Source organism: Rhea americana, unplaced genomic scaffold (assembly GCF_003343005.1).
Source record: "Rhea americana isolate MKP2758 unplaced genomic scaffold, rheAme1 scaffold_10, whole genome shotgun sequence".
NCBI classification, from domain to species: domain Eukaryota; kingdom Metazoa; phylum Chordata; class Aves; order Rheiformes; family Rheidae; genus Rhea; species Rhea americana.
In genome coordinates, this window is record NW_028185039.1 from 973,033 (window position 1) to 998,699 (window position 25,667).

The 25,667-nt window shown below is 42.7% G+C and overlaps 1 protein-coding gene across 4 annotated transcripts in view; it reads left to right on the top strand.

The window, feature by feature from the left end:
- The first annotated feature begins 6 nt into the window (after positions 1-6).
- Positions 7-25,667, top strand: part of TTYH3 (tweety family member 3) — an 82,026-nt gene continuing 56,365 nt past the window's right edge. For all 4 annotated transcript variants that reach the window (XM_085300985.1, XM_085300992.1, XM_085301000.1 and 1 more), the window contains exon 1: positions 7-138. In XM_085300985.1, the coding sequence (XP_085157111.1) occupies positions 16-138 (123 nt within the window). In that variant the 5' untranslated portion in view covers positions 7-15. The remainder of the gene's footprint in view (positions 139-25,667) is intronic.

Sequence of the window (25,667 nt, forward strand, 5' to 3'; positions counted from 1 at the left end):
GCGGCGCGGCGCGGCATGGCGGGCGTCAGCTACTCGCCGCCCTGGTGGGTGAGCCTGCTGCACCGGCTGCCGCACCTCAGCCTGCGCTGGGAGCTCACCGCCGCCGACTTCCGCCCGCACGACGCCGAGTACCAGCAGGTGAGGCGCCGCCGGGCGCCGGCCTCCCTTCCGCGCCCCGCTCCGCTCCGCTGCCCTGCGCGCCCACGCGCGGGGTTAGCGGGGGCCGTGCGGCTTGGGGGTGTTGCCGCGTGTGGGGGCGCGTGTGTTGCACACGCGGTGTCTCTGCCGTGTGTGGAAGGGGGAAGCTGCCCCGGAGGGGGCGTCTCGGGGGGGGGAGGGTTGCGTGGGGGTGTTGCCACACTCACACAGGGGGTTGCGTGGGAGTGTTACCCCACACGCACACTCACGGGGGGGGTGTTGCTCGGGTTGTTACCCCCCTCCACACGCAGAGTGTGTGTGTGTGTGTAGGGATATTACCCCCCAACACACACACACGCACACAAGGGGTTGCGTGGGGGTGTTACCACACAGTCCCGCGGGGGTTGTGGGAGGTGTTTCCCCCCTCCAACAGGGTGTTGTGTGGGGGTGTTACCACACGCAGGGCTGTGTGGGGGTGCTACCCCCCCACACACACGCAGGGCTGTGTGGGGGTGCTACCCCCCCCCCACACACGGGGGCTGTGTGGGGGTGTTACCACGCGTACGCCAACGCGTACACCAACACCCACCCGTGTGTGTGGGGGGTGGTGGAGCGCAGCCCCCCCAGTGCCCCTCGCGCTTGGGGCCTGCGGCAGGGCTGCCCCCCCCACACACACACACCACTTTGGGGGGGGGGAGGCAGCGTGGTGCCCCCACGCCGCACGCAGCCTCAGCGGCCGCCTCGCCCCCTCCCCGCGGCGAGGGTCCCCCCGGCAGCACGGGGCCGGCGGCACCGGGGGCTCCGTCCTGCCCCACCGACGGCGCGGGCTGGGGAGGCCCCGTGGGCCCCACCGACGGCGCGGGCTGGGGAGGCCCCGTGGGCCCCACCGCCGCCGTGGGCCCCACCGCCGCCGTGGGCCCCGCGCCGCCGTGGGCCGCTGCCCGGCCGCAGGCACCGACCGGCCTGGTGCCCGTGGGCCAACAGCAGGCGCTTGGCGGTGGCGGGAACCGCGCTGCCGCCGCGGGCTTCGCGGGGCTGCAGCCCGCTCCGCATCCTGCTCTGCCGGGACCCGGGGCGGCGCTGAGCGTGCCCTTCCAAAGCCGACTGAGTGCTTGGTCGGAAACGGACGACTTGATGTGTGTGAGCTGTGTTAAAATCAAGTGCACGAGAAGATGCTCGCAGAATACTTGTGTGGATTTGGGTTTTTTCTTTTTTTTTCTCTCTCTCTTCTTTTTTTTTTTTTTTGGTGCTGCTTAGCCTGTATCCTGTGCTTGGTCGACTAGCCCGGTAATTAAAATGATTGTGGAGTGAATCTGTGTGCTCCAACATCTGTGTTCTCTGCTGTCATCTTGGAACAGAGCTGCAGTGACTCTGCTGCCTCATTTTGCCACGGTCTTTGGTTTTGAAAACACCATTTTGCTTTTCTGAACATGCTTGCTGTGCCCTATATATGCAGCCTCCTACCACAGGCACGGATAAAAAGGCTAGGGCATCCAGGCAGTTCTTGTTTTTCCCAGAAGCAAAAGGTATTAGAAATACTTCAGAGAGTGTGTTTTGGCTTTTTGTTTTAAACATGTGAACAGTTCTGTAGGTTGAAGCTAGAGCAAAATTTGTGAGATATGTTTCAAGAGCAATGGTTAGATGCTCTTTAAATCAATAAACAGAACGGACTTTTGACTTAACTATTACATTTTGGGCTTCCATTGCTTCACTTGTTTAAGTTCCCTCAGCTTGAGATTTCAAGAGAGGCACACAGATACAATACTGCACAGCAGCTTAACTGTATTTCCATGGCCTCAGAGGGCAGCTGCCTTTAAAACAAGGGGTATGAGATATCAAAGATCAGTTAGAAAGTTAGAGTTGATGGAAGGGTGTTCTTCAGAGTATGTTATCATGAAACTAGTACTAGTTAACCTCTGAATGGGCAGCAGATACCCTACTGTTTCTACTTAARTTGCTTAAAAGCATTCCTCACAACCCTCTGGGGTTTTCTTCATTTGTCAGATAATGTTTTCAGCACTAATCATGTAGAGGCTTAAAGCTTTCTGTTCTCTTGTGTAATTGCTTCCCCTTGCTTGATGATAGTAACGACTTCTTGTGCAGCAGTAGATGTCCTTTTAAGTCTTGATATTAGCTCGAAAGAAAATGTCTTTATCAAATCCAAAACTGAATGTCTGGATTACTGAAGGGTCTGCCTTCGGGAGAAAGATTGAGGAGCAGCTTTGCTGATTTCGGCCTTGGCTAGGGATAGCAAACAGGCGCCACTAATGCATTTGGTTTTATCAGTAGYGTGCTCGTTGTTGGTTATATAACAAGGCTGCTGTGTTTCTGGGAGTTGAGATTCTGGAGTTTGTAGCCATGCAGATGAATTCTAATGCAATGAGACGGGAAAACCTAATCCGGGAGTTGAAATAATAAAGCTAAATGCACTCTCGTACTTTAAATTTTTCTGAAAGCTTTTGAATTCTAKTTTTTTTCTCATTAGCTTTATTATGAATTTGCATCTCTTGCTCTATTTGCAACCTTTGCTGACATAGTCTCCTCTTTCCTTTAGGAAAATGAGATTATATAAAGTCTTGAAAATAAGAAAGCTTTTCCTCTTAATTCCACATATTATGTTCTTGTTTTTCTAGTTCTGGTGAGTTGGCGCACATCTTGTGCATCTGTGTATTCTTTTCTTTCCCATTAGTGATTGATGCTGTAGTTCTTCAGTATAAGCTGTCATTGCTGCGTGATATATTTGAGTTCTCCCATGGCTAGGCAGAGGTCAGGAGGGGATGTTAGCTGGGACTTTACAGTGATGGGAAAGGATRGACTGTACCTAGCTGTAGTAAGGAAGAATTATCTTTACTAAACTGAAAATACCTTTAAGTTTCTGTGACTCAAAATCATAGAGTAGCTAGGCTGTTGTCATGAGTAAGCGAAYAGCAGGACTCTGCATCCGTTCTGGTCCTAGTTTGTTACAAGGAAGGAAGCAACATGTCCTTCCTGATTCTGCACTGATTCTCTAGAAAAAAATGTCCAAATCCATGACCAAGGGACGACATTACTTTCTTCACCACGCTGTTTCTTTAGTAACCTCTTGGTAAAGACCTACTTTGTTTATTGATTTTTATATTTTTGTTCTCGTGTTTTGATGATAGATTTGAACTCGTGCATCATTTGAACATCCCATTTTAATAAAACATGGTGGCTTGGATTTGAATGTTTTTGTCATTTGTGGAAGTGCCACGTGCTTTTGCAGGTGAGGAGGCTTGCTAGTAATAGGCTTTCTACCCGTACCTGTTACGGATTATTGTAAWGCACAAACCTCTATTCCACTGAAGCAGCAGACAAGCTATTGTCCCCTGAAACCTCTCTGAAGCTTGTGTAGCTCGTAGATAAGCACATACTGGCTGTCTTTGAAGTCTAGGTCTTTGTTGTGTCTTCTGGGACCCTGGATGGTGGGGCATATCTATTAGCACAGATCTAACAACCAGTTACAGTGTTCTGTCCCATATAGTCCCTTCCTTCAGAGCAGGAGGGACACCCACTGTGCGTCTGCCTGTCTCGAGGCAGCAGGGTCCCTTGTGTTCCAACCAACAGGGGCTTCCTCCTTTTGTCTGAGACTGTGAGAAATACTAGCAGCAATGTTAAGCCAAAGGCCGAGATCGATGCAGCCACAGGCTTCAGCCATGTACCTTCTTCACCTGAATAGTCTCTGAAACGCTGTCCCTAAGTATTATTTGCTTCCTGTCTTCTCCTACTGCCTGTCCTTTGGGATTAGGTTAGAGCACTGTGCACAAGTCTGGAGGAGATCCTCCTGTCTGGACTAGGTTGTTTAAAAATGTGTGTTTATACCCTTGCTTTGAATGCTTCGCTTCAGTCATGACAAACTGTGGACATGGTACAACTAGTTGTGTGCTTGTTTAGGGGAAAGAAGATGAGCGTTAGTGAAGACGTGCTGTGGTTGTGATCCCTCTTCTCCAGTGGGGTAGGCATACTGATAAACAGAGTCCCTTTAGAGCTGCCTTCATGTCCTGGTTTCCTGGTGCTGCTCAAAGGACTTATCCATAGAGTCATCCCTACAGAAGGTATTAGCAGACCTGTTCTTTTCCTCACCCTCTCATGAATCATTGGAGTTGAAGATATCTTGATATGAACAGTTTTGTCCTAGCTGTATTCTCATCTGACTCATACTGCAGTGCTCTGCAAAGCCTTTTCATTGTGTAGTGAGTCACAAACTCTGGAGTGAAGGGAATGTAAAAATGGAGCAAAGCCTGTGTTACTTCTAACAGCATGATGCTAATTCCAATTCTGGTTTCTCTGCCTTTTGCTGCTGAACAAATAAATATTGGTTATCACACCAGTGTTGTCCATTTACTGTCCAATTCAGTTAAACGGAACAGTAAAGTTGTTTTGAAACTGTGCTGTTGCTACTAATTTAATCTGTTTAGTAGCATAAAGATGTCTATTTGTGAGTTAATTGGCTGCATAGCACTGAATTAGCTTTAGTTCTGAGGGCAGAGTTGGTTAAGAGCCTTGAGGAAGTAGCACATTACCTGCTAGAAAGAACCAGAGAAGCTGAGTAGCTTTGTAATCCAGCACATCAAGCGGTAATGYGATATCTGTCTGAGACAAGGTATCCTTAGCCCTGACAGAAGAGGAAACTATGACGCTCTGTTGTAGCGCTCAGCATGCCCTAAGACTTAAGAAGTGTACTTAAACAACAGAAGAACAAAAGAGGCTGTAAAAGCTAAGCTACCAAGTGTCTTGACTTGAATTTCTGTTTTTTTTTTTTTTTTTTTTTTTCCTTAATGGCTGCAAAATGGCAAAGTTTACCTGAATCTGTGTGAATACATTTATTCTTTTTTTTTTTTTTTTTTTTTTTTTTTTCCTTAATGGCTGCAAAATGGCAAAGTTTCCCTGAATCTGTGTGAATACATGGATTCTGTGTGAATTTGGCTAGAATAAAGCAAAATCCTCCAGCACACTTCCAAGACTCATCTTTGTATCACCATAGTGCTTTTTCTGTGAGAGTTAGAGCTGATAATGGACAGATAGAGATGCAATGGCAACCATATATGCTTTGAAAAAGTCTCGATGATTGATTCACACCAATTAAGATGCAGAGTCACACTGAAGGAATCAATGATAAGAATGGGGATGTGCTCTAGCTGTTGGTTTTGGGATGGTCTCTCTAGTGTTGCCCAGGAGCTTGCTTTCATACCTCTGTCAGTGCTTTCATGCTATAATATTATTTTCCTACTGATGTGTGCGCGCTATGGGGGATCCAACAGCAAAAGGCTTGATAGGTGCTGTGCAAGCCCGGTGATGCTTTCTTCCTTTGACTTGCAGACTTTAATCTAAGGCATGTGTGTTTGAAACTGTAAGCAAAGGTTCAGCAAGGAATTGATTCTGTCAGGTACTTGCTGGCTCTGTGAGGCTGTTTCCCTACACATAACAGCTAATGTCGTCTTTGGAAGTATTTCTTGGCTGGAGAAACATAATGGAGACTAAACCGCCAAAAAACTTGGATTAGAGAGATTGTTTTAGAACTTCCTCTACTGTACTGGTGTCTTATTTCAACTCTGAAACCAAGAGCCGTTTGGTAAATTGGAAACATGTGTGTTAGTAAAGTTGGATGACGTGTTCTTGTCTAGTTGGCTCCAAGTCAGAGGGTAATGTGCCTTTCTTGGAGGGGGTTAGGCTGAAGTTTTCTTTTAGGAATAGATGGACCATTTCCCAGACCTGATCAGCTATGCTGCTGTAGCATGAGTTTGTTCAAATTTCCCTAAAGTTAGGTGACTCTGGTTAGTAGAATCCAGTGTTTTTTAATTAAATTGAAAGTGCTTTTAGGTATTTAAGAATTGATGGTAAATTTCTTCCACCCTTTCCTCATCAGTCTTGGTTACATGAGTAATCACATAATATCTCTTATCAGCAAATGGTGCTGTAGTCTGACTCCTCTACTCTATGTTTGATCTGGAAGAGCATATAGTATGGAACTATAACATGGTGAATAACCAAAAATGTAGAATTAAGACAATTTTTGATGGTTGGTTTACCAAAGCAAGACATATAAGGGTTTCTGTTGACCATACATCCAGTCATGCAGCAGCATATGGTATACAGACAGGAAAAAGTCAACCTTTGCCAGCTTTCTGTCTGCAGCTTTACTTTTTTGCTGACCCATGCTGTGCTGCTGTGTTTTCAGATGGTCTCCTGAGAACTGACTGTTTCTGGAAACCCTGACTCTAAATTACCTTACTCTAGTCAGAAGAGCAATTTTTCTGAATGTATGACTTTAGCAGACCAAAATACGCACAAAGGGCTAAAAGGTAACATGGAGGAATATGAAGTGCATTGTGGCGGGAGGATGGATGAAGATGCAAGTGAGTGTGCACAGATGTAGACCATGCCTCTTTCATTTGAGTAAAATACTGAAAGTATTAAAATCCTGCTTAGAAAAGATACTTTTTTGAAGCCTGCTGTGCTTTCCAGTCTTAGGAAACCTTCTTACAGCATGTAGTGCTTGGAAGGTATCATGCTGGTCCTAGCTGGAACAGTATAATCAGAGTTAAAAACATTAATAGTATCAGGTGATGGCCAGACACCAAGATCTTGGCTCTTCTGCATCTTGGYTCTCCTGCTGAAACCAGCAGAAACCATTTGTCCTCTTAAAAATCTAGGCTGTAACAGCCTTGTCTCTTGGTCTGTCTTTAAGTACCAAGTAAACCTTGGGTAATGTATCCATGTCCTCTGAGTATTGCCTGTATATTGCACCTACCAGCACTCAAGTGCTTSTTCGTTTGGAGAAGATGACATTCAAGAATGTTATATTTTGCCTTTGCTTTGGAAAAGAGAAGGCTAAGCAGGAACTGAAGACTAAGATGAAAGTCTCTAACTTCAGTTTGCCACCAAAATGGTATAGCTACTTAAGAAGTTTATCGTGGTATCTAACTGCAAAGCCAGATCACGGTGTCCTGGAAAAAGACTGAATAGGACCGAGACAAATCTGTCCAGTCTTACTTCATTTTTGCCCCTTTTTTTTCCTGGATTCTTGAGGCTTTTTATTAGGGGAGGAAAAATCCATACTCTTAAAGTTAACAAAACACCTTTGGTTAAACATTGACTCAATAGAACATTTTTGTGTGTTTTATTTATTATTATTTCTTTTATTAGAGGAAGTGAGAAATTCTCACTAAGAAGTCTATATCCCTTTTGCATGACTCCAGAGATTAAGGGTGGAGAGTCAGGTGCTTTTCTCTGACTTAATCTCAAGATTTTGAATGTGGATTAAGGAGCTGTGCACAAACCTGTGCTCTTGATCTTTCTTTTTTTTGGGTTAGATTTCTTTTCTGACCTGCAAATAAAATCCATCTATTGAGAATGAGAGACAAAAATTTGAGACTCTTATCACATCAGGTTTTGTGACATATGTGTGTCTTCATGAGACAGTACGAGGTAGTCTCTCCAGTCCTTTGGCATCTTCTTGCACAACAAGGCTAACACATGCTGTGGGTGTTGGTGCGGTAAGACTATATCGTGATAGAGCTTGCACAGTCAACGTTGTGACTCCTTTCTGGGGGCTTTTCTGTACTCATAAGGGTTTATACCCTGAAGACTAAGAGTGATGGTTAATATGTCTCCTGAAGTCATTCTTTTGCATTCTTAGCTATCGAGTAAATACGCTTCAGTGGCTGCAGGCACACACTCAGCAAGATGGTGCTCAATGTTAACTTCTATGAGACGGAGGGGAGTCAGCATCTCACTTGTGACTAAGCTCTCGATGGCTGTCAGTTCTCCTCATGTTTCTGTTTTATCTTTTAGTAGTAAACTTTCCACTAGTTCTGTTGAGATTTCCCATTCCCCTTGAGTGGGTAGGAGAACTTGGCTTGTTTTCAACTAAATGAAGTTCCCATAGCTGGGGGAAGGGGTGTGATGTCTGTGAATTTCTTTGCTCAAACAAGACTTGAGTAACTTTGGAATMTATCAGGATTGCGTTCTGTACTAAACTTTGGAAACTAGTTCTCACTTTTGAGACATTGATGCCAAATATTTGGAGTCAAGTCTTATATTGGAGAGTCGTCTCAAATTTCTCTTATTTAGTGCATACGCTTGCTGGAAAAAGAATCCTGGAGGGGAAAAAAAAGAAAAAAAAAAACAAACAAAAAAACCAATCCCAAACTGAAAACCCTCAGTAAACCTTCCTTCCTCTTCAGCAAGACTTTCTGGGTATGTCATTCTACTAGTTCTTTGTTTTAGCCAGAAGATGGTGATTTTTCAGTTCTGGGGATGCACTGAAATGACACCTCTAAAGAAGGGGAGGGGGAAAAAAGTCATCACTGAGAGTCTTTTCCTCCTGTMCCCATTCGCTTCAGGGAGGGGCTGAGACAATGAACTGTATGACAGTTTTTTTTTTTTTTTTTTTTTTTTAAGTTAGAAACTGGTTACATTTATTCCAAAATTTCAGAGGTGACTGTTGCTGCATGGTGAAAGGGTCTTCAAGTATCTTGTGAGCAGTGATTGTGGAGGTAGTAACATACGAATGCTTTTATTTATACCTCTATAGCTATATGTGTGTATTACACGTAAGATGAGCTAGGAAGGAGCAAACTCAGTGCACTTTCATGCTGCAGAGTTCTTAATTTCRAACTTTTAAGTCTGTTTCTTTTTTCTTAGATTTCTGGGTCACAAACTACTTTTCTTTGAGACATTTCTTATAACTGTGAGCTTTAGGGTTTGGTGAGCCAAAAATGTGAACGTTCTTGCAATATAATCATCAGTGTGCTTGAGGTTACAAGGCTATTCTCTTGCCAAAAAAAAGTAGGTTAGCGTGCAGTACGTGGATACAGCAATTGGAGCAACTCGGTCAAGGCACTCGTACCAGTTTCCTTCTACAAGCACTTGGATATGGTGATAGTTTGGAGAATAACGTCTGCTTTTACATGATTATCAGGTTGATAGCTTCAGCAGATAGAGTGTGGCAAGCTTCTTTTAACTTATTATTTTGACAATCTTGAGCAGTKTTTTGTTTTGTTTTGTCTTCTTCCATAGTAAGATCAGCACTGAGACCTGTTGTGGAAAAGAGTTCATTTCCCCTACCTGCCACCTTTCAGCCTTATTTAACTGGAGCTGCATGTTCAGATTTGTGATTTTACTAAATGCTTTTTCTGGCTGATGCATCTTGGATTGGTGCCGCACGTGCGTATGTGTGAAAGTCCTTTGTGGTGTGAAATTAGGGATGAAAGATATTGCTGATTGGTCCTAACAATGCAGGACTTATTCCTGGACAAGGGGAACCTGGAATGTGGGGAATGGATGTCTCACAAAYGTGTAACAGATTCGGATGTGTTGTTATGCCAGTGTTAAGTGTCTGTGCATGGACACCCTTTTCAGCCTATAAAATGCTGCTGTTCATGCAGAGAATTTAAACAAGCCTTCTATTCAACTCTGAAATTCAAAATAACTCTAAAACCCAAATGGAGCCACTTCAGTTGCATAATAGTGTCTGTTACAAGGAAGACTCAGTGTCGTAAATGGTGTAATGCTCCTTAAGATAAGGCCCAAGTTGTGGGAGGGGGGAGAGAGGGTATATGAAAGAACTATTAAGAATATCAAAGCTGTCCACAGGATGTTAAATTAGCAAACTTCTAATAATCTCAAAGTGGACTGGGCTACAGCTCTGCATGTGGGAAAAAATGACCCATTCCTTGGTGCTAACTTTCTGTACTAATTAATTATAATTGCATCGGAGTTGAATAGTATGTGTTTGAATAATTTAATTGGCAGAGTGTGAGCTCACCATGCTTTGAGCTCTTTTCTTGATGGATTTTTTTTTCCTCTTGCAGTTAGCCTCACAAGTAACTTGAGGACACAATCTGTTGACTGTAGCTGAGAAACTGGTACAGTTTTGGTACTTGCTGTAGCATCTAAAAAAAGCCAGGATTTTTCAGTTTGCTGGAGAGATGCTGTCTGTTTTATTGCTGAAGTTATAACACTTTGCATCTGGATTATGCCAGTAACCCTGTTACTTAAGTGCTAGTTGTACCAGATGATCTTACTGTTGTGAAGTCTCTGGCAGTCTCGCTGTGTTACTTTCCTATCTCTCTAAACTTATGTTGAGCTAGCACATGCTTATTTTATTCAACTTAAGAATAGCCTTTCCTTATGCTGTTTCCTTACTGAAAGTGCCTCTGTATACTTTATTCTGACAGGCATAGTCRAGGGGTGGTATGTGACTGCTGTCTTGCCTACTGCCCCCCTCTCTCCCCTGTTTTACAGTATTCACTCCAGGCAACGCTGAGAAAGTCGAGAGTAATGGWATTCATGAAATTCAAGCTGTGCTTCAATGAAAACGTGTTTTCAATTTCTGCCTCCTTGGGAGCCTGAGCCTGAGCTGTAATTGTTACGTGGGGGGGGGCTGGGGCACCGAATGAATGAAAGTGGTGGAGTCAGCGCTCTGAGCGTCTCCTGCTCGCTATCGCGCTGCTTCTCTGTATTCAAAGGCTGGTGTGTGCTTTGTGACTGCTTCAGGAAGCTTTTTTGTATTCAGCTGTCCAAAAAGCCCAGGCGTTTTCCTGCTGGGTTTGATCTGACTGTCAGGGACCTGAATGGCATGACATGTTGGAGAAGAACGTGATGGGGGACATCAGCTGGGGGTGGTTTGTCGCCCTCTCTGCACTTGATCCTGCTCATGCTGTCCTTTGAGTGTCCTGCTGCCAGTTAAGGGTGAGAATTGTAATGGTGGCTTGAAAGCCGTTGGTAAAATTAATTAATTAATTCCTTCTTTAATGACATCCAGCTATGGGCTTGTAATTCTCAGGGCCTAGGAACCTCTGCAGTTGTAATAAGTTATGCTGCATCTTTTCCCCACTCCCCCTGCACTCCTCCCTTCCAAATGCACACAAGGCAAGTCCTTATTTAGTTTGGCTTTTTGTAAAAAACATGGAAGTGTATAGAAAAGAAGTAGGTGAGAGTGCTTGGTGGCTGACCTCTGGATRAATCTTAGTGTTGAACTAAGAGGAAAGGGTGGAGTGTCCTGCTTTTAACATTTGCCTGGGAGGTGTGATCACCAGGTAGCTTTGAAATCAAAACAGTTGCAAGCATGGATTTTATGGGTGGGGAGAAGCAGAAGGAAGGGAGAGTTTAATCAAATCTTATGTAAGTATCTTCCCTTAAAACTTTAGCACTTTTTGGAATTTTGCTTTTGGGATAAGAATGTTACATGTACAGTTGCTAGCTTTGCAAACAATACTCGCTTTGGTTTTTGGAGGTTAAGGAATGACTGACCCTTGACAACAAAAAGTATCAGATATTTTTTGAGCCTTCTAGGAGGAAAAATCTGTAGCAAACTTCCATTATTTTGTGATCTCTTATTTCTGAGAGAAGAAGAAATGTAATTATCAGAACTGATTTGTGTGAATGACCCTCAGCAACAGATGGCTTGTGTCTTAAGAGAGAAGTTTTTGTTACTTCTTGTATTATTAAATGTACTTTTTTTTTTTTTTTTTTAGAAGGAGAACTAGAGAGATGGCTAGAAGGACTTCAGGGAAGAACCTGTTATTTCTATGCTGTTACAACTCGAGTTATAGTAATGATTACTGTTAATGCAGTGGTGGACCCTGAAATCATGACACCATTTAGCTTTGATCTGACAGGTTGTCAAGCGTAAGCAATTCGGAGAGGAACAGACCCAGGAAAAGACCGGGGATAGAGATAGCTGGCTGTCAGTCTGCTTAGACAGATTTGATTGAAAAGGTAGACTGACTTTCTCTGTTAGGAATTGAAGTTGAGTGAGGTTAGACTGAATGCTTGGGACTTCAGTTAATGGGAGTTCCTGCACATGACTAGATTACAGATGTTTCTGTTCATAATGGCAAGTATTAACGTTCATGTTCCCTTAAGATGGAAACCATTTCAATTATGGTAGGTGTCAGGATCAACTGTGTGTGTGTGGTGTGTGCGTGTTTTTGTTGTTGTTTTTCAGAACTTGGAAAGCAGAGCACATCCACTGAGGATAACATGATTTGCTTGATACTTCTCCTGTTGCTTAACAGAAGTCCTTACTTTGGATGAGCGTACTATTTTAAAAATAGACTGCCGAACACTTCTTGTGTGCATTTTGGTATTTTAAAATGTCCTGTATTTTTCATTTGTGCTTCTCTTTCTCCCCCCGCCAAGTCTRAGTTCTACAACACTGAGTAGCTCATGAGGCTCCAGTAGGTCAGGGCTTGATCCCTGGTGTCCAAGGTGGACTTTTCTGGAGCACTGGATGTTCCTTATATGTAGCAAAATTTTTAGGGTTTGGGCAAAAGATGTTGAATCATTTGGTTAGACAAATTAAGGGAAGCAACAAATTTACAAGGTTGAAATAACAGCCAAGCAGAGACAGGTAAAATTCTTGGTTGTCCTCTAAGACTGGATTCTGGGCTTGTTTAGTGCTTTAACTAAACCAGTGAAGCTCTTGATTACTGCAGGGTTGTGAGTTTTTAAGCTTTCAGCTTAACCTGCTGCAAGTTAAAATCACTTCAAACACAGGCACTTCAAAAAAAAAAAAAAAAAAGGGGGGGGGGCATTTTAAACACTTAAAGGATAAACTGCAGGTGATGAATATAAAATATGTCCTGTCCCTCTGACAGGGTTCTGTGCGTGGACAAGTGGCAATCTAGGACATGCTTCCAGTGCCTGTGTTTTAGCAGGCAGCTCTTAGAGAAGCAGTGTGAGTGATAGTTGCTGCTGGGAGCATTCTGCTGAGGTGTAAATAACAAGGTTGGACACTTTAYTCTAGCTCTGCTATTTTTTATTAGTGCTGCTTAGCTTTAGCCTCGGGCAATGTAAAGGCTATGGGAGGAAGGGACAAGCTGTGAAATTCCTCCTCTCCCAGCAGAAGATCATGAAAGAAGCAAGGTAGGGGGGTCTTGTTACTGTAACCCCCACTGGCATGTTAATTCTTCTTGTCCGTGTAATCCTGTCTTTAGACTGAAATAGTTACTGAAGGAATTGCATACTGGGCCACATATGCATCTCATTTCTGTGCCTTTCCCCCCTCTTTGGTGTTCATATGTGGTTTTTTTATTCATCTATTAAAATTGAGTGAATCAATTGCTATTAATTTTCATTGCTGTTAATTTTGCTCCCAAGAAAGAGTTAATCTGGAAGGCTACTGCTTATYTTGAGATTGCTCCTAAATACATCTAATAACTTACTCGCTAGCTCTTTTATCTTTTGCCTGTGATTGGCCCATCTGTTCRTGTGCTCCCAGTGGCAAAGGGGACTACAGATCCATCTTCATTGGTGGGCAGATCTGAATCATCTCCTGCTGATGTCAGCTAAGTTTTAGCTTTGGAGGTGATATGCCTCGTGTTGGRTATGCCACTGCCTTGGAACAGATAAAGTGTAGTTCTGCAGGTATAACCTATTGACAAGACTTTGACCACTTCCTTAATTAAAATGTTTGGTTAATTTGTTTTGGGTTAGTTGAGAGTCATCTTGATTACCTGAGGCAATAAATTAAAGTTCCTGAGAGGGACACAATTTTAAGGATAGTCCTTGAACACTGAGGTCAAACCAGCTATGTCTGTATTTCTTTTCCCTTCCAAAATGAAATTTCCTGCTTTGACTTTGTGGCTATCAAACTGTCTTTCTAACATGTATACCTTTAAACCGAAACCACTGACTTGTTATTTATTTGCTAACCACAGACACGTACACTACCCCATCTTCATGTTCAATGAACTTAAGCTAGCTGTAGAAAGGRCTGAGAGCGTCAGAGCTCTCAGCGCCAGAGCAGAACCTGCAGTGTAGCCTTCAGCTTTAGCTCTGACAAAAATACTTATCACTGAGAACAAACATGGATGAAAMCAGATGGCAGCACTGTTCTAATGCTTCAGGAAGGTAATATTAAATGCCCCAAAGTTTGGTGTTAACTTCAAGCTATTTATGTATGTATGCATTTTTAGTCAAAATGTTGACTATTCTGGAGTAAGAATCTTGTTCTTTTTGCATCTGTGTTTTGGATCGTGTGAGTGTCTCTGGGTTCTTCTGCAGCGTTTCTGAAACGGCTCCTTGATCCTCTGATCTAGATAAGGGCTGAAGCTCTTCTGTAGTGTGACTGGAGAATATGTCTCCAGTCATACTCCACTGCTGTTCAGAGACATACCAGTCACTGGAGGGAGGGGARCTGGCTGCAGCATGGTAACCTTGATGCTGTAGTCAGAGTGCTTGCACCCTGTGTAATCCTGGCATTAGAGATTTAGGCTCCTCCAATGCCCCTGAGTGAGATCTCTGTAGTTAGGAAAATGTCTTGTTTGGTTCCCAGCTGCTTGCAAGAAACAAGGTCTTAACCTGTTTATGCTGTGTTCCTGTCTGTGATTTATTTAATTTCCAGCCAGCACCTCAGTAACTCCCTATCTTTGTGTCCCCTGGTAAATAAACTTTCAAATGGAGTTATGTAGTCCAGGCACGTCCTCTCCTGCTCTGCTAGCTCAAGCTGGGTTAGTCATGCATTTCACCGAGTGTGTCAGATCTGAGACTCTCGCTTCTGCTCTCTGAATCCTTGCTCTATAGAAGACAGTAATCTACAAAAGGGCAGTTAAAGACGTGGAACTTGGTTATACAGTCATGTCACTTCCTTTGCCCTGATCTTTGGACTGGACTAAGGAGATAGTGTTTCAAATACAAAAAAATTTTTGGGATCTGAGGAAGATGAAACTGTACTGATCARCTCTAGTCTAGTGATACAAAAATTCTACATCTGATTTTTAGGAGGAAAACTAAGTGAAAGCTTATGGATGCCATGCCATTCCTCCTGGTCAAATTCTGCTTCTGGAAGCTACTCTTAAAGCTCCTTGTTGTTAAATGGGAATTGCACCATCAGTTCTTTAAGCGTATTGATTCCTTCACTTACAYGTTTCCCACCTGAAAGTATAATCTTGTGATAATATAATCACTTCCATAGCAACCAGCATGTCATAAACAGGATTATGGTGCCTGGTAAGGATGAAGGGCACAGAACTTAAAAGTAATGTCCCCTCATGCAAATATCCTCRCTAAAGTAGAGCAAAGAAGGGTAAGTGTGGAGTGACATACGTGCAGAGACCATTCTGCTTGGTGTGCTGGATGGCATCTAGTGGCCTTATCGCCGGGAGACCAGGGGAGGAAGAAGGGCATACAAGTGTATGTGCRTGTGTGTAGCATGAGCAGTGCCCTTAAACTAGTACAATAAGGCCTTAAGAAGATGAGTCTTTGTGGTTAGCAAGCCAAGGTAAACCTTACAGAGAGCCTGTTACTAATCTCAAGGTGCAAATGCTGCAGACTTTATTACATTAGTGAGAGAAGGCAGTCTTGAAGGGACCAGGGACATGTTCTAGCCATTTTCCTCCCTCTTTCCTGTCTTCCTTGCTTTGCTCCACAAACCTCTCCCTGCTTTGATGAACCTCTCCCTGCCTCCCATCTGAAGAGACTAAGCTTAGTTTGTTATAAAGCAATCATTTCATTTTCTGCTGATACTGTCCATTGAGTTAAGTTATGATACTTTCTCAAAACAAACATGAGCTTGCTATCTCTTCTTAGCAAGACTTTTAGTTGGCCGTGGTGTTGTTGTTGAAGATGATGGGAGGAAGAAGGAAAATCAAGAGCACCTCTCTTTTTAGCCCCTTTTCCAGCAAAGGGTGTGTTGTGAGTTTCTTGGCGGGCCCATAAAGGGAGAGCTACTTCACTCACARTTACTGCCAGTGGTCTCACGATGGGTTTTATGCTGTATTGAGTGAGAATGTAACTTTGCTTTGTAAGAGTGTGTGAGCAGATTCTCTGCTCTTTTGTTCTGCAGTTTATGCACCACTTGCTTTCTTTCAATAAAAAGTTYCAGGAAGATACGGGAGTTATTGCGGATATCAGTTGTGTTACTTCAGGGGATCTTAGCTTGGGGCTGCTCAGAACTTCTTCCTAGATGGTTGTTCTCACTTTTTGCAATGTAACAGGTGATGAAGCAAACTGTTCAATTGCTTCAATGACTCAAAAGTACTGTTTGGCTCTTTCCCAGAAGTATTAACACCTGCTAAAAGGAGGAAGAATTTCAGGCAACTGCTGCTGGCCCGTAAGTGCTTTGGAAGTATCATATCAAAAATGCAGTTTTCAATATAGATTGGGAGTAAGGTAATGTTCCCTACTAGTCTAATGCAGTTCTAACAGATCTAACTTTGTATTGCTGCCAAACTACTTTTTTTGTGTTGATGTGATAGGGCTAAGGAGGGCATAGCTGTAATTTTTTAGCTTTGGAGAATCTCTAATGGATGCATTTTTACCGATGGTGCTGTAGTTAGTGGGTCTGCAAGCTTCACTTGATTGGAGAATAAGCTTCAGTAAGATGCTATCAGTCTTACATCAGAGCTTATAGTTTTTGCTTCTCTGTGTTCCTTGATTAGGCTGCTCTCTGAAAGTAAGTTCACAGATGTGGCTTAAAGCACCTGCCTATGAAGACTGGATAGAAGAGTTGTGTGTAGCGGACAGTAGATCTTAGTTTTCAGGTATTTAAGTTGAATACCTGGTGCAATCTAAGAACCAACTCTAGATCTCAAAAATATGTATGTAACTTTTAAATGCAAAAAAAAAAAAAAGACTCCATTTGTGGTATTTTAATATAAGGATTTATAAACAGTTTAGAGGATTTTTGCTTATAGATTGGTAGATCCTACTTTGTTCTAAATAAGCAAGCCACTGATCTGCAGAAGTAATAAGTTACTTGGTGCTTCAGAAGAGCTGTTTTCAAGTGCAAAGTAAATGATGAAGAGAAATACAGGTGTTAAAACTGAAGGTTAGTCTACGGCTAAATAAATATGGAAGATTAGTCTAAGGCTGAATAAAGTGATTCATCAGTCAGATGATAGCTAGCTGAAAGGCCATTCGGCCACAGTAGTGAACTGAGAGATGGTAAAAGAAATATAAGCAAGAGGGGAATAGTTGGTTGTAAGGCATAAGTAACTGAGCACAAAATTCTGGTACTGCTCTGTGATGAAAACGTGTTTCAGGAACCACAACGGCCAGAAGAGGTGCTGGGGCTAGGAGTGGGGAGATGTCATGTATTCCTGATGAATGTATTTTTATTGGAAATGGCCAACTCTAGTGACATGACAACGCACATAGTGGAGTCACAGCACCACGCTGCGTGGTGCATGTCGGATGGCTTGCTGAGTCAAAGGTACGAGGAATTGCAGACATGGTTCATAGCAGGAATTGCCCACTGCTCTGCTGTCAAATGGCTGTGGCCTGGATATTGTATGGAAGGCTAGATTAAATACTCCTTTCCTAGTGCTTTCAGGCCAGAAATCTATCCTCACTTCGTATTACTTTGAAGTGCAGCCGTACATGATTTGTGTAATAGTCAATGGACTAGGCAGCTGCTGTTGTGCAATACCTAAAATGAATTTCTTCTTCTCTTGCAGGATCCTTCCTAATATTGCCATTTGAATCCAGAGGGCTGTGTTTTTAACCTCAGATGTGAGGTTAAAAAGAAAAAAAGGCTGAGTGAAAAATCTGCTCTCTTGGATAATCCTTCTAAAGGACAGGATACTCCAAAATACGCTACTCGCCTGTCAGTATATAGCTGTGAAGAACTATAGAGAAAAGAGCATAAACTGTGGTTAGGGATTTGCAGGAAAAATAGAAGCACTTTATTAGCTGAAGTAAAGACAGAAATCTTAATGATGGAACTGGAGGACCAAATGGCATGATTTGTCTGAGGCTTTAACAAGGGCCTTTTCCCCCACCTGGTGTGGTGTTGGGTCCATCACATATAGAAACATGAGGTCTGGCATTTCTCACTCATTTGGACTGTTCAAGACATTAGAAATCTCTTGCAGTCTCCTAATAGGTCACGTGAGGACCTGGCAAGTAGAAGCGCTGCTGCCTCTTCCCTGTTGCAGCCGGGCTGTTCAGCTTGCGTGGATGTGACTGCTTGCTGAGCCCTACACYGGCGAGCTGCTCTTCGCACAGATCAGCGAGATGCAGCTGCTGTGGTGAGGAGCTTTCATGGGGGCTGTGCTGAGTGAAGAAGCCTTTCCCTTGAGGTTGCTTGGGTGGCTGTACAACGTCTCGAACTTGAAACATTAAGCTTTGACTGTAGTGCTTCTGGGCTGATGTGGTTCTATATGCACAGGAAGGTTTCATCTCAAGCACTGGTCGTTACACTAAAGCTAGCTTAGAGAAGATAAGGGAATGTGGCTTCCTGTGTACCTAGCTGGAGACAAAACAGCAATAAAACAAACAAACAAACAAAAAAACCCTCTCTTCCCCCCCCCCCATCCCGCCTCAAGAAAAAAAACAACCAAACAAACATCTCTGACTGTGCTATGTGGGGGAACTTCTGTCTATTTAGAATGTGAAAGCAAATGTACTTCCTCCTTCTATTTATGATTTTGTCCACAGTGAGTGATGTTGCTGATGCTGTCTGAAGGGAAGCTGCAGCTGCTTAAGAAATTCAAGGTCAAAGCCACAGGGCTGCTGACCTTGGTGAGACTGTTCTTTGGTGGCAAGATGTGATGCTTCCAAAATGCAAAACTGCAGTGGTGAAATTAATAGCTTTCTAGTGGATAGAGAAATGGGGAAAGTCTTCATACTGATATCAAGTGTCTGAAGTATCTGTAGTTCCCCAGTGAAATGCACAGTGAAAATCTGAATACTAGCAAAGGGTAAGTTGATCACAAGCGAGGGAAAAAAATTTGCAGTCAGTGTCTTTAAAAGGCACCAACTTTGCTTTTAGCTTGTGGGGATGGTATTTTGAGGCTTTTAGTTGGCTTTTAGTGTGCCTCTAAATTGGTAGCAGTATGCAAATCATGCATTGAATGATCTTAAAAGAGCAGCGTTGCCAAATGAAGGCATGCCAGTACTATGGCTTGCCTCTATCTGGTTCTCAGCAGGTGGCTGAGGTGTGACAGTAACAACATGGGAGTTGTTTCCTGGTGGTGCTAATGCTGGTGCTCCAGGTCCAACTCGGAGCAGTAGTTCCCAATAATAAGCATGCTCAGTGGCTGTGTCAATCAATATAAGACAGATGTGGTTGGGACAGCATCGATAGCCAGGGTGGGGTGGCACATGTTGAAGAGGCACGAGCTCTACAAAACCACAGGCAGCTAAAGCCTCAGCAGAGCAGATGGTGTTTGTATTTCTGTCTCTAAAACTGATCCAAGTAGCGCTCTGCTGAGAGGTAGGTACTTCTCAGAAACTCCTTCCCCAGATGTAGTGTCTATGAAAACAAATGTTGAAGGACTTTATTCACAGTGTCCTTCTCTATTAAAGGCATGTCACTGTTAGCAAGTTACTGGATTAGCATAGCAGGGGTGGCTTGAAGTAGTGCTGATAAGAGCGGAGTGTTTCCTGGTAAAATTATGACCAAGTGACTTAGAATTCTGCTGTCTTGCACATTTTTCATCCCCTGACTTAATAGAAAAGCTTTTGCTGCCTGAAGTGTCACTATTTCCTCTTTTATGTCTGTAAATTGCAAAAGGATTTTATAGTGTCCAAGTCTGCAGCACACACAGACTGAGGTTAGTAATAGAAGAGGTCATTCTTTGTTCTGGGAACTGTAAAGTGTTATAAAATGTTTCCTCCCTTGTGCTATGTTTTGAAAGACACTTCCTTCTAATAAACTGGAAAAATAGGGTGGGCCATGTATTATTCCTTCTAATTGATGGAAAGAGAACTATTTTCTGTTTTAAATAAATAAATAAAAAAAGATTACTACTACTTTCTTTTTCTTTTAGTGCTGCAACATTTGGATGCTTAGGTATGTTTAGGTTAAAAATAAAACAAAAATGTTGCTTCCAAAGTGTGGGAGTCAGTGCAGACAAATTGACTTCAGGGTTGCATGTTTGTACATACAAAACCTGGAAAATTTGATAGTTTATATGAAGTCCAAACTTCGCTGTATGGCTTGTACTTCCTATCTTGAATATTCAAAGATTGATCATTCCCCTGCTATGTAGCATATTTATATTTGACATCCATGTATTGCTTCTGCTAGACAAGCCATGCCTGCCTTCATGAAAGGCACGCTCTAAATTACGCTTACATAACATGCAGGAGAAAGTGATAATGTGCTGTGTGTAGGTAACCTGTGCTTGGAGCTGGATTAGATTTCTAGATTCCTAACTGCATGCTCRGTTGAAATGCACCAAAAGAAGGCTGTGCTGCTTGTTTAACAAGCGAATGTGTGGTGTATCATTCCTGACAATTCCTAAACTGTGTGGAAGTTAAGCTAGTATGAACTCAATTATTTGACAATGAAATTGCAAGTAAAACAAAAGGTAAATAAAGTTATTACAGCTCTCCAAAGAATGTTCAGGTGACTAATACGTAAGAGTATGAGAGCTGCAGTGCTGAAGCTGAACTGTTTGCCAGAAGATGAGGTTTGTGAGGAGCAAAGGCCTAGCTAGTGTTTCCTGGCATTATCTGTAGCTGTGTGCRTAGTCTCTTAATAGCTTTCTCTGTGGAAGTCTTTCCTTGAAAAGCTGAATTATTATTATTACTTTTTTAATGGAATACTCAGACTTTTTCCTTAACACTGGTGAGGTGTTGCTGCTGTATTACAGCTGTGGTACCCAGACCTGCATCCATTGGACAAACTGCTTCCTCTACTCATTTAGAATAAAAACATGCAAAAAGCTTGCTTATGCATATTCCTTGTTGGACAGTGCTTTTGTCGAAGAGTAAAAAAGCTTGATAGTACTATCTTCTCACACATTGAGCATGACTTAAAATCAAACTTGGGCTGTAAATACTCATGTTTACATGTGCACTACTTGTCTGTTGAGGTTTTGCCTGAAGATAACGCAYAACTGTGGCCTAACGCTGTTTATTTGTCTGTTTAAATGGCATCTAAAGCTGAGGGTCTGCGTGGGGAATCCAAAAGTCAGTGCAACTGTCCCATCCTTATTAAAGTTTGTGACTCCAGGCCTTTTAATGCCGCCTCTCTGAACACCAAGCATATGGTGTCTGGGATCGTGGTTGCACAATGACTTTCGTCTGACGCAGTCCGTGTTGCCGTCGATAAGGGGAGGCAGGAACAATGTCCAGGACAATGGCTGGAACGTGTTGCGTTGCACCCTGAACCTGCTCAGTGAGCAGATCAAAGAGCTGATCTGGCTGTAAACAGGTTTCAACGACGGTGCTGGGTSCTGAGCTGTGTCAGGTTACTGCATCAGGGCTAGTCATGCTGACACTAAAAGAAGCAGTCCTGCTCACCGGAGGCCAGGGTATTTGAGTGGCGGCCTAGTGGACYGGGTTGTTGACCTGGCCCAGGTGCTAGCAGCACTGTTACTACTCGCCAGGTTAGTTGTTGTAACCCTCGTCTGCCTCACTGTGCAACCACATCAAAGATTGTATCTGGACACGGATGGAAATGAGATAGCGGGCGTTACTGCAGAAAGAAGCAGAGCTTTGTGAAACGCGGGCTAATTTTGGCCCTGACGTTAAGTACCTCTTGCAGCACTGACGTGGAGAACTGCCCTTTTTCAGTAATACAGGGAAAGATTTTCCCTTTCCCAGGCAAACTCACCTACGTTTAAGCCTGTTGATGTATAATGCATAACTTTGGTCTGTTGGGAAAACAAATGTCTGCTAAGGAGATAAACCTGATTATGCCCATTTGTGTGAGACAGGAAGGAAGTACCTGTGCTTCATGATGCTTGATCACTAAGAAAATCGGGGTTTAATGCATGGATGGAAAATTGCTAAGTGCACAAAGCTGTGTTGAGTATCCCCTTTGGGATGATTTGGAGTGTTGAATCAATAGGCAGAAATCAGGAGGAGAATAAGTAAAAAGATTTCTGGCTGACTCCTGTCTTCATGTGACACTGTAACTTTAGAAACTATGATTTCTTTTTTGTGTGTGTGTTTTTTTTTTTTTCATTAATCATCATGGGGGGAAAGAAAAACCACTTCTGGGTTTGGATTATAGGTTAGCTGTTTCCTGCTCTTTATGGCTTCTTTCTGGTCAGCAGTCGGAAGCAATGCTGGACTTGGAAACTTGATAGAACAAACCACTGCACCACTAGTGACACAAGGCCTGTGACAGCATTTCATTTCTGGTTACTTTATGGTCTGCAGAACTCTAGCTGAGCAGGGAATACTCCAGTTAAAGTGTTAGCATCAACCCATTCTTTTTTTGACTTGTTCTTTCCTTGCTTCTTTCTCCGCTGAAGACTGTACTGTCCGTGACTTTCACGCTGTCTCAAGCTGTTCCGATTGCCACGTGTGCACTTGATCAATTCTTCACTTCTACAGGGAGCGGATTATATGTAATTTGATGCTGTTATTGTTGTATGTGTACCAGCTTGCCAACAAAGTGTGTTAAAGCTTCAGAAATGACATGTGAAACCACAGACATCCATATTATGTTAACAGTGAATGTCTAAGGTGGTGATGTAAAACTATTTTACAGCTGGGCAAGCAGTAACACAAATGATGTCTTAACTGGACCCCTGGAGTTCAAGTTCAATCACATGCCTTAAACAGCTACAATGTCATCTCCCCCCTCAACCCCTGCAAGTTACTCTACAGGTCTATCTGTCTCCTAAAGCCCTTTGCAGAGTTGCACCTCTTCTAAAGACTAATGAGCCTGAAAGCAAGATGCAGGGCTGCGTGACTAGTTCTAGCCCATCCATTTATCAGTGAAATTGTTTCCCAGTGCTGTATACTGATAGAAAGTGTCAAGCTTGATAAATATGCTCAAGCTTCTTCACTTCTTCATTCCACCTAGAGTTTAGTTTCTAGAAAGAAATATTGATATGCAAAGTGTTGGATATATTCACCACGGACCAACTTGGAGTGGAGACAGGGCAGGAATATTTTATTTTGAAGCTGGTTGGATGTACAGTCAAAGCAACAAACAGTTTCTTTTGTTTTATAAAGATTTTATTTATTAAAAGAAAAAAATAGAAGGGAACTGAACTTCACGCATTGAAGTGTCTGGAAGGGAACATCCTTTCAGATGTTTGGCATGCTGGAGATAACAGCGGTCTTACTTTAATCAGTAGCCTTTTTTTCCAAGTACTTCTAGTTTTTCATGTAGTACATAGTCAGTGAGTCTGGGATTCTGGACATCTTATTTCTATGCTCTGGTTGAAATGGCTCTTCCTGCCGGAAATTAAATCGGAAATGAGCTGAGCTGCACATACCAAACAAGAGGAAGATGGGGAGTGGCTTGCTGGCTGGAAACTTATTAGTTCTGGCTATCTGTTTACTAGCTTAGAAGTAGTTATTCTTGAAATGTTAGAAATTTGGCTAGTGAGATCATTTGCTGTCCTGTTATCTGTGGCAGTATGGTGCCAGGCAGAAATGATATTCTCCTTGTAAGATTTTTAGTTCTAGTAAGACTTGCAGCGAATACGGAAATAAGACTTTATGGTATTTTTTAGTAGCACCTTCACATTTCAGATGCAGATTGAAGACAACACTATCTGTTAGGCTGAATAAAGGTTTCCACAGATGACTCTGATTTGCAGGTGAGAGTATTCGGTCACGTAAAAGTAACAGGTTGTACAGTGTTTGACATATGAGTGATCCTTCTTTTGGGAGGATCCCCTTTTAGGCTGACCGAGGCATGACCTCCCTTGTACTTTTAGGTGTTGTGTTAGTGTTTCACTGATGCCCCCTGTTGTGTTGTAGCCTTGTAGGTGAGGGTCTGTTATTTTCAGTGTGGTCAGCTTGTAAGTGTGAAGGTGAAGTTTGGGAACTGTGTCCATGCCATATGTAACACTGAGGAGTGGCTGGCATGTGCAGCGATGGCTTCTGCCTGTGCTAGGGGTAGGCAGACGTGCTTGAAGAACAGAAGAATGACACGTGGGTGATGACCACGTGTGGGAGGTGGCTGGATGCTGTACTTTGTTCTGCCCTGTGGTATTTTAAATCTAGAACATCTGGAACTGTCCTATAGTGTATATAGGACCTATAGCATATAGGTCAGTATTTGAAAGAGTTGCAATATTTTAAAGATTGTAAGATATGTTGATGCTTTTAAAAACTTCATTTTTAAGTACRCAAATGTAAATGGGCTTTTTTTCATAATTAATTGTGGTGGGAGCGAATTTTTCTTAACATTCCRTTGCTAGGGAGTAGTGGAAGGATCTAGGTCTTGGGTATGGCCTGAACTTTTTTTGTCAGTTTCCAAAAAAACAAACAAACCCTCAAACTAAACAAAATGAGGATGTCTCTGGAGGATAGACGGAACTGATCAACATGTCTAAATATGAATGATGAGCTCTTCTCAAGGGCAGTCTATGGGTGTTTTTTAAGTTTGCTTTGGAGTGGTTAGTTTATTGCCTTGCTTCTTTAATAAAAATTGAATTGTTGATTAGCAACTGAGTGTGTGGTGGGTGGGATGGGTTTTTTTTAATGTATTTTCAGTCCTTCTGGCACCATGAGAATGGTCTTCTAGGAGACATTATTTATATTCTAGGAAAAACCCTTGAAGAYGTACACAGCAATTCTGAATAAGTTTAACATAGATAGCTGTTTGATGTAGTTTCTTAAATAGTTTCTTGTTTGGTGGTTTGCAGAGATGGGCAGACTTTCCAGAGAGACAAACCTGAGTTGAGGAATGATTCCATTAGGAATTCCATTAATACAATAGCAGGTCCTTTATAAATCCAGGTGAGGTACCTTTGTGTCTGGAGAAGTCACTGAAGATATGAGCAAAAAAGGAGAGAAAGCTAAACCTAGCTCCTAGCTTGTCTAGAGATGAAATGCTCCACTAGAGTAAGTCTTATGAACAGTTTGGTGTGCTAAGATCATCCTTGTGTTGCTTACAGTGATGAACTATATGAAATATGATAGGTTTTATTTGTTTTAAGTCTGCCTGGGTTTCTGGGAAGTGAGAGGCTGACTTTGAGCAGGTCTGCAGTTAAAAGACTTGCAAAGACAATCTGGGCACTTCAGCTTATCCAACTTGGTTAGATTTTTATCCAGAGTTTGTTTGAATTTATGGGCAAGATAATGAGAAGCAATGTGGCTGTCAATGAGGTGAGGAAGCTTTTGAGAGGAAATTCTCTAGCACAGTAGAACCGCACAGTATCCCAGAGGGTAGAGCTTTCTAAAGTTCAGTTATGATTATTAGAATTTCTTGATTTATTGCAGGTTTTTAGTAGGAAATTCTTGCTGCTGTGCCATCGATGTTTCTAGCTTAAGATGTAGCTTGCATGGTTTATATTTCCATGATCTTGGTGTGTGACTTGAATCTGTCCTAAGTGTGGCTGTTTTCCCCCACCTCTCTTTACTGTTACCAAAGTGGTCTTAGCCCCTGGGATTGGAGAAAAAGCTTTGCTCCTCAAGCACAGCAGCAAAAATAACTCCACCTGAGTGACCAAGTCTGTGTTCGCTGTTTTGCTGCTCTGGCAGGTCAGATCRGATAGATCATGACCTCTGGATAGCTTAGTCAAATAACGAATCTTAATGTTTGTGTAGTGGATATCAAAGTCATACTCTCATCTGAGATTTTAGGGATTTAGAGCCTCTTTGTAAGATGAGACAAGAATGAAGGAAAACCTGGATTATTA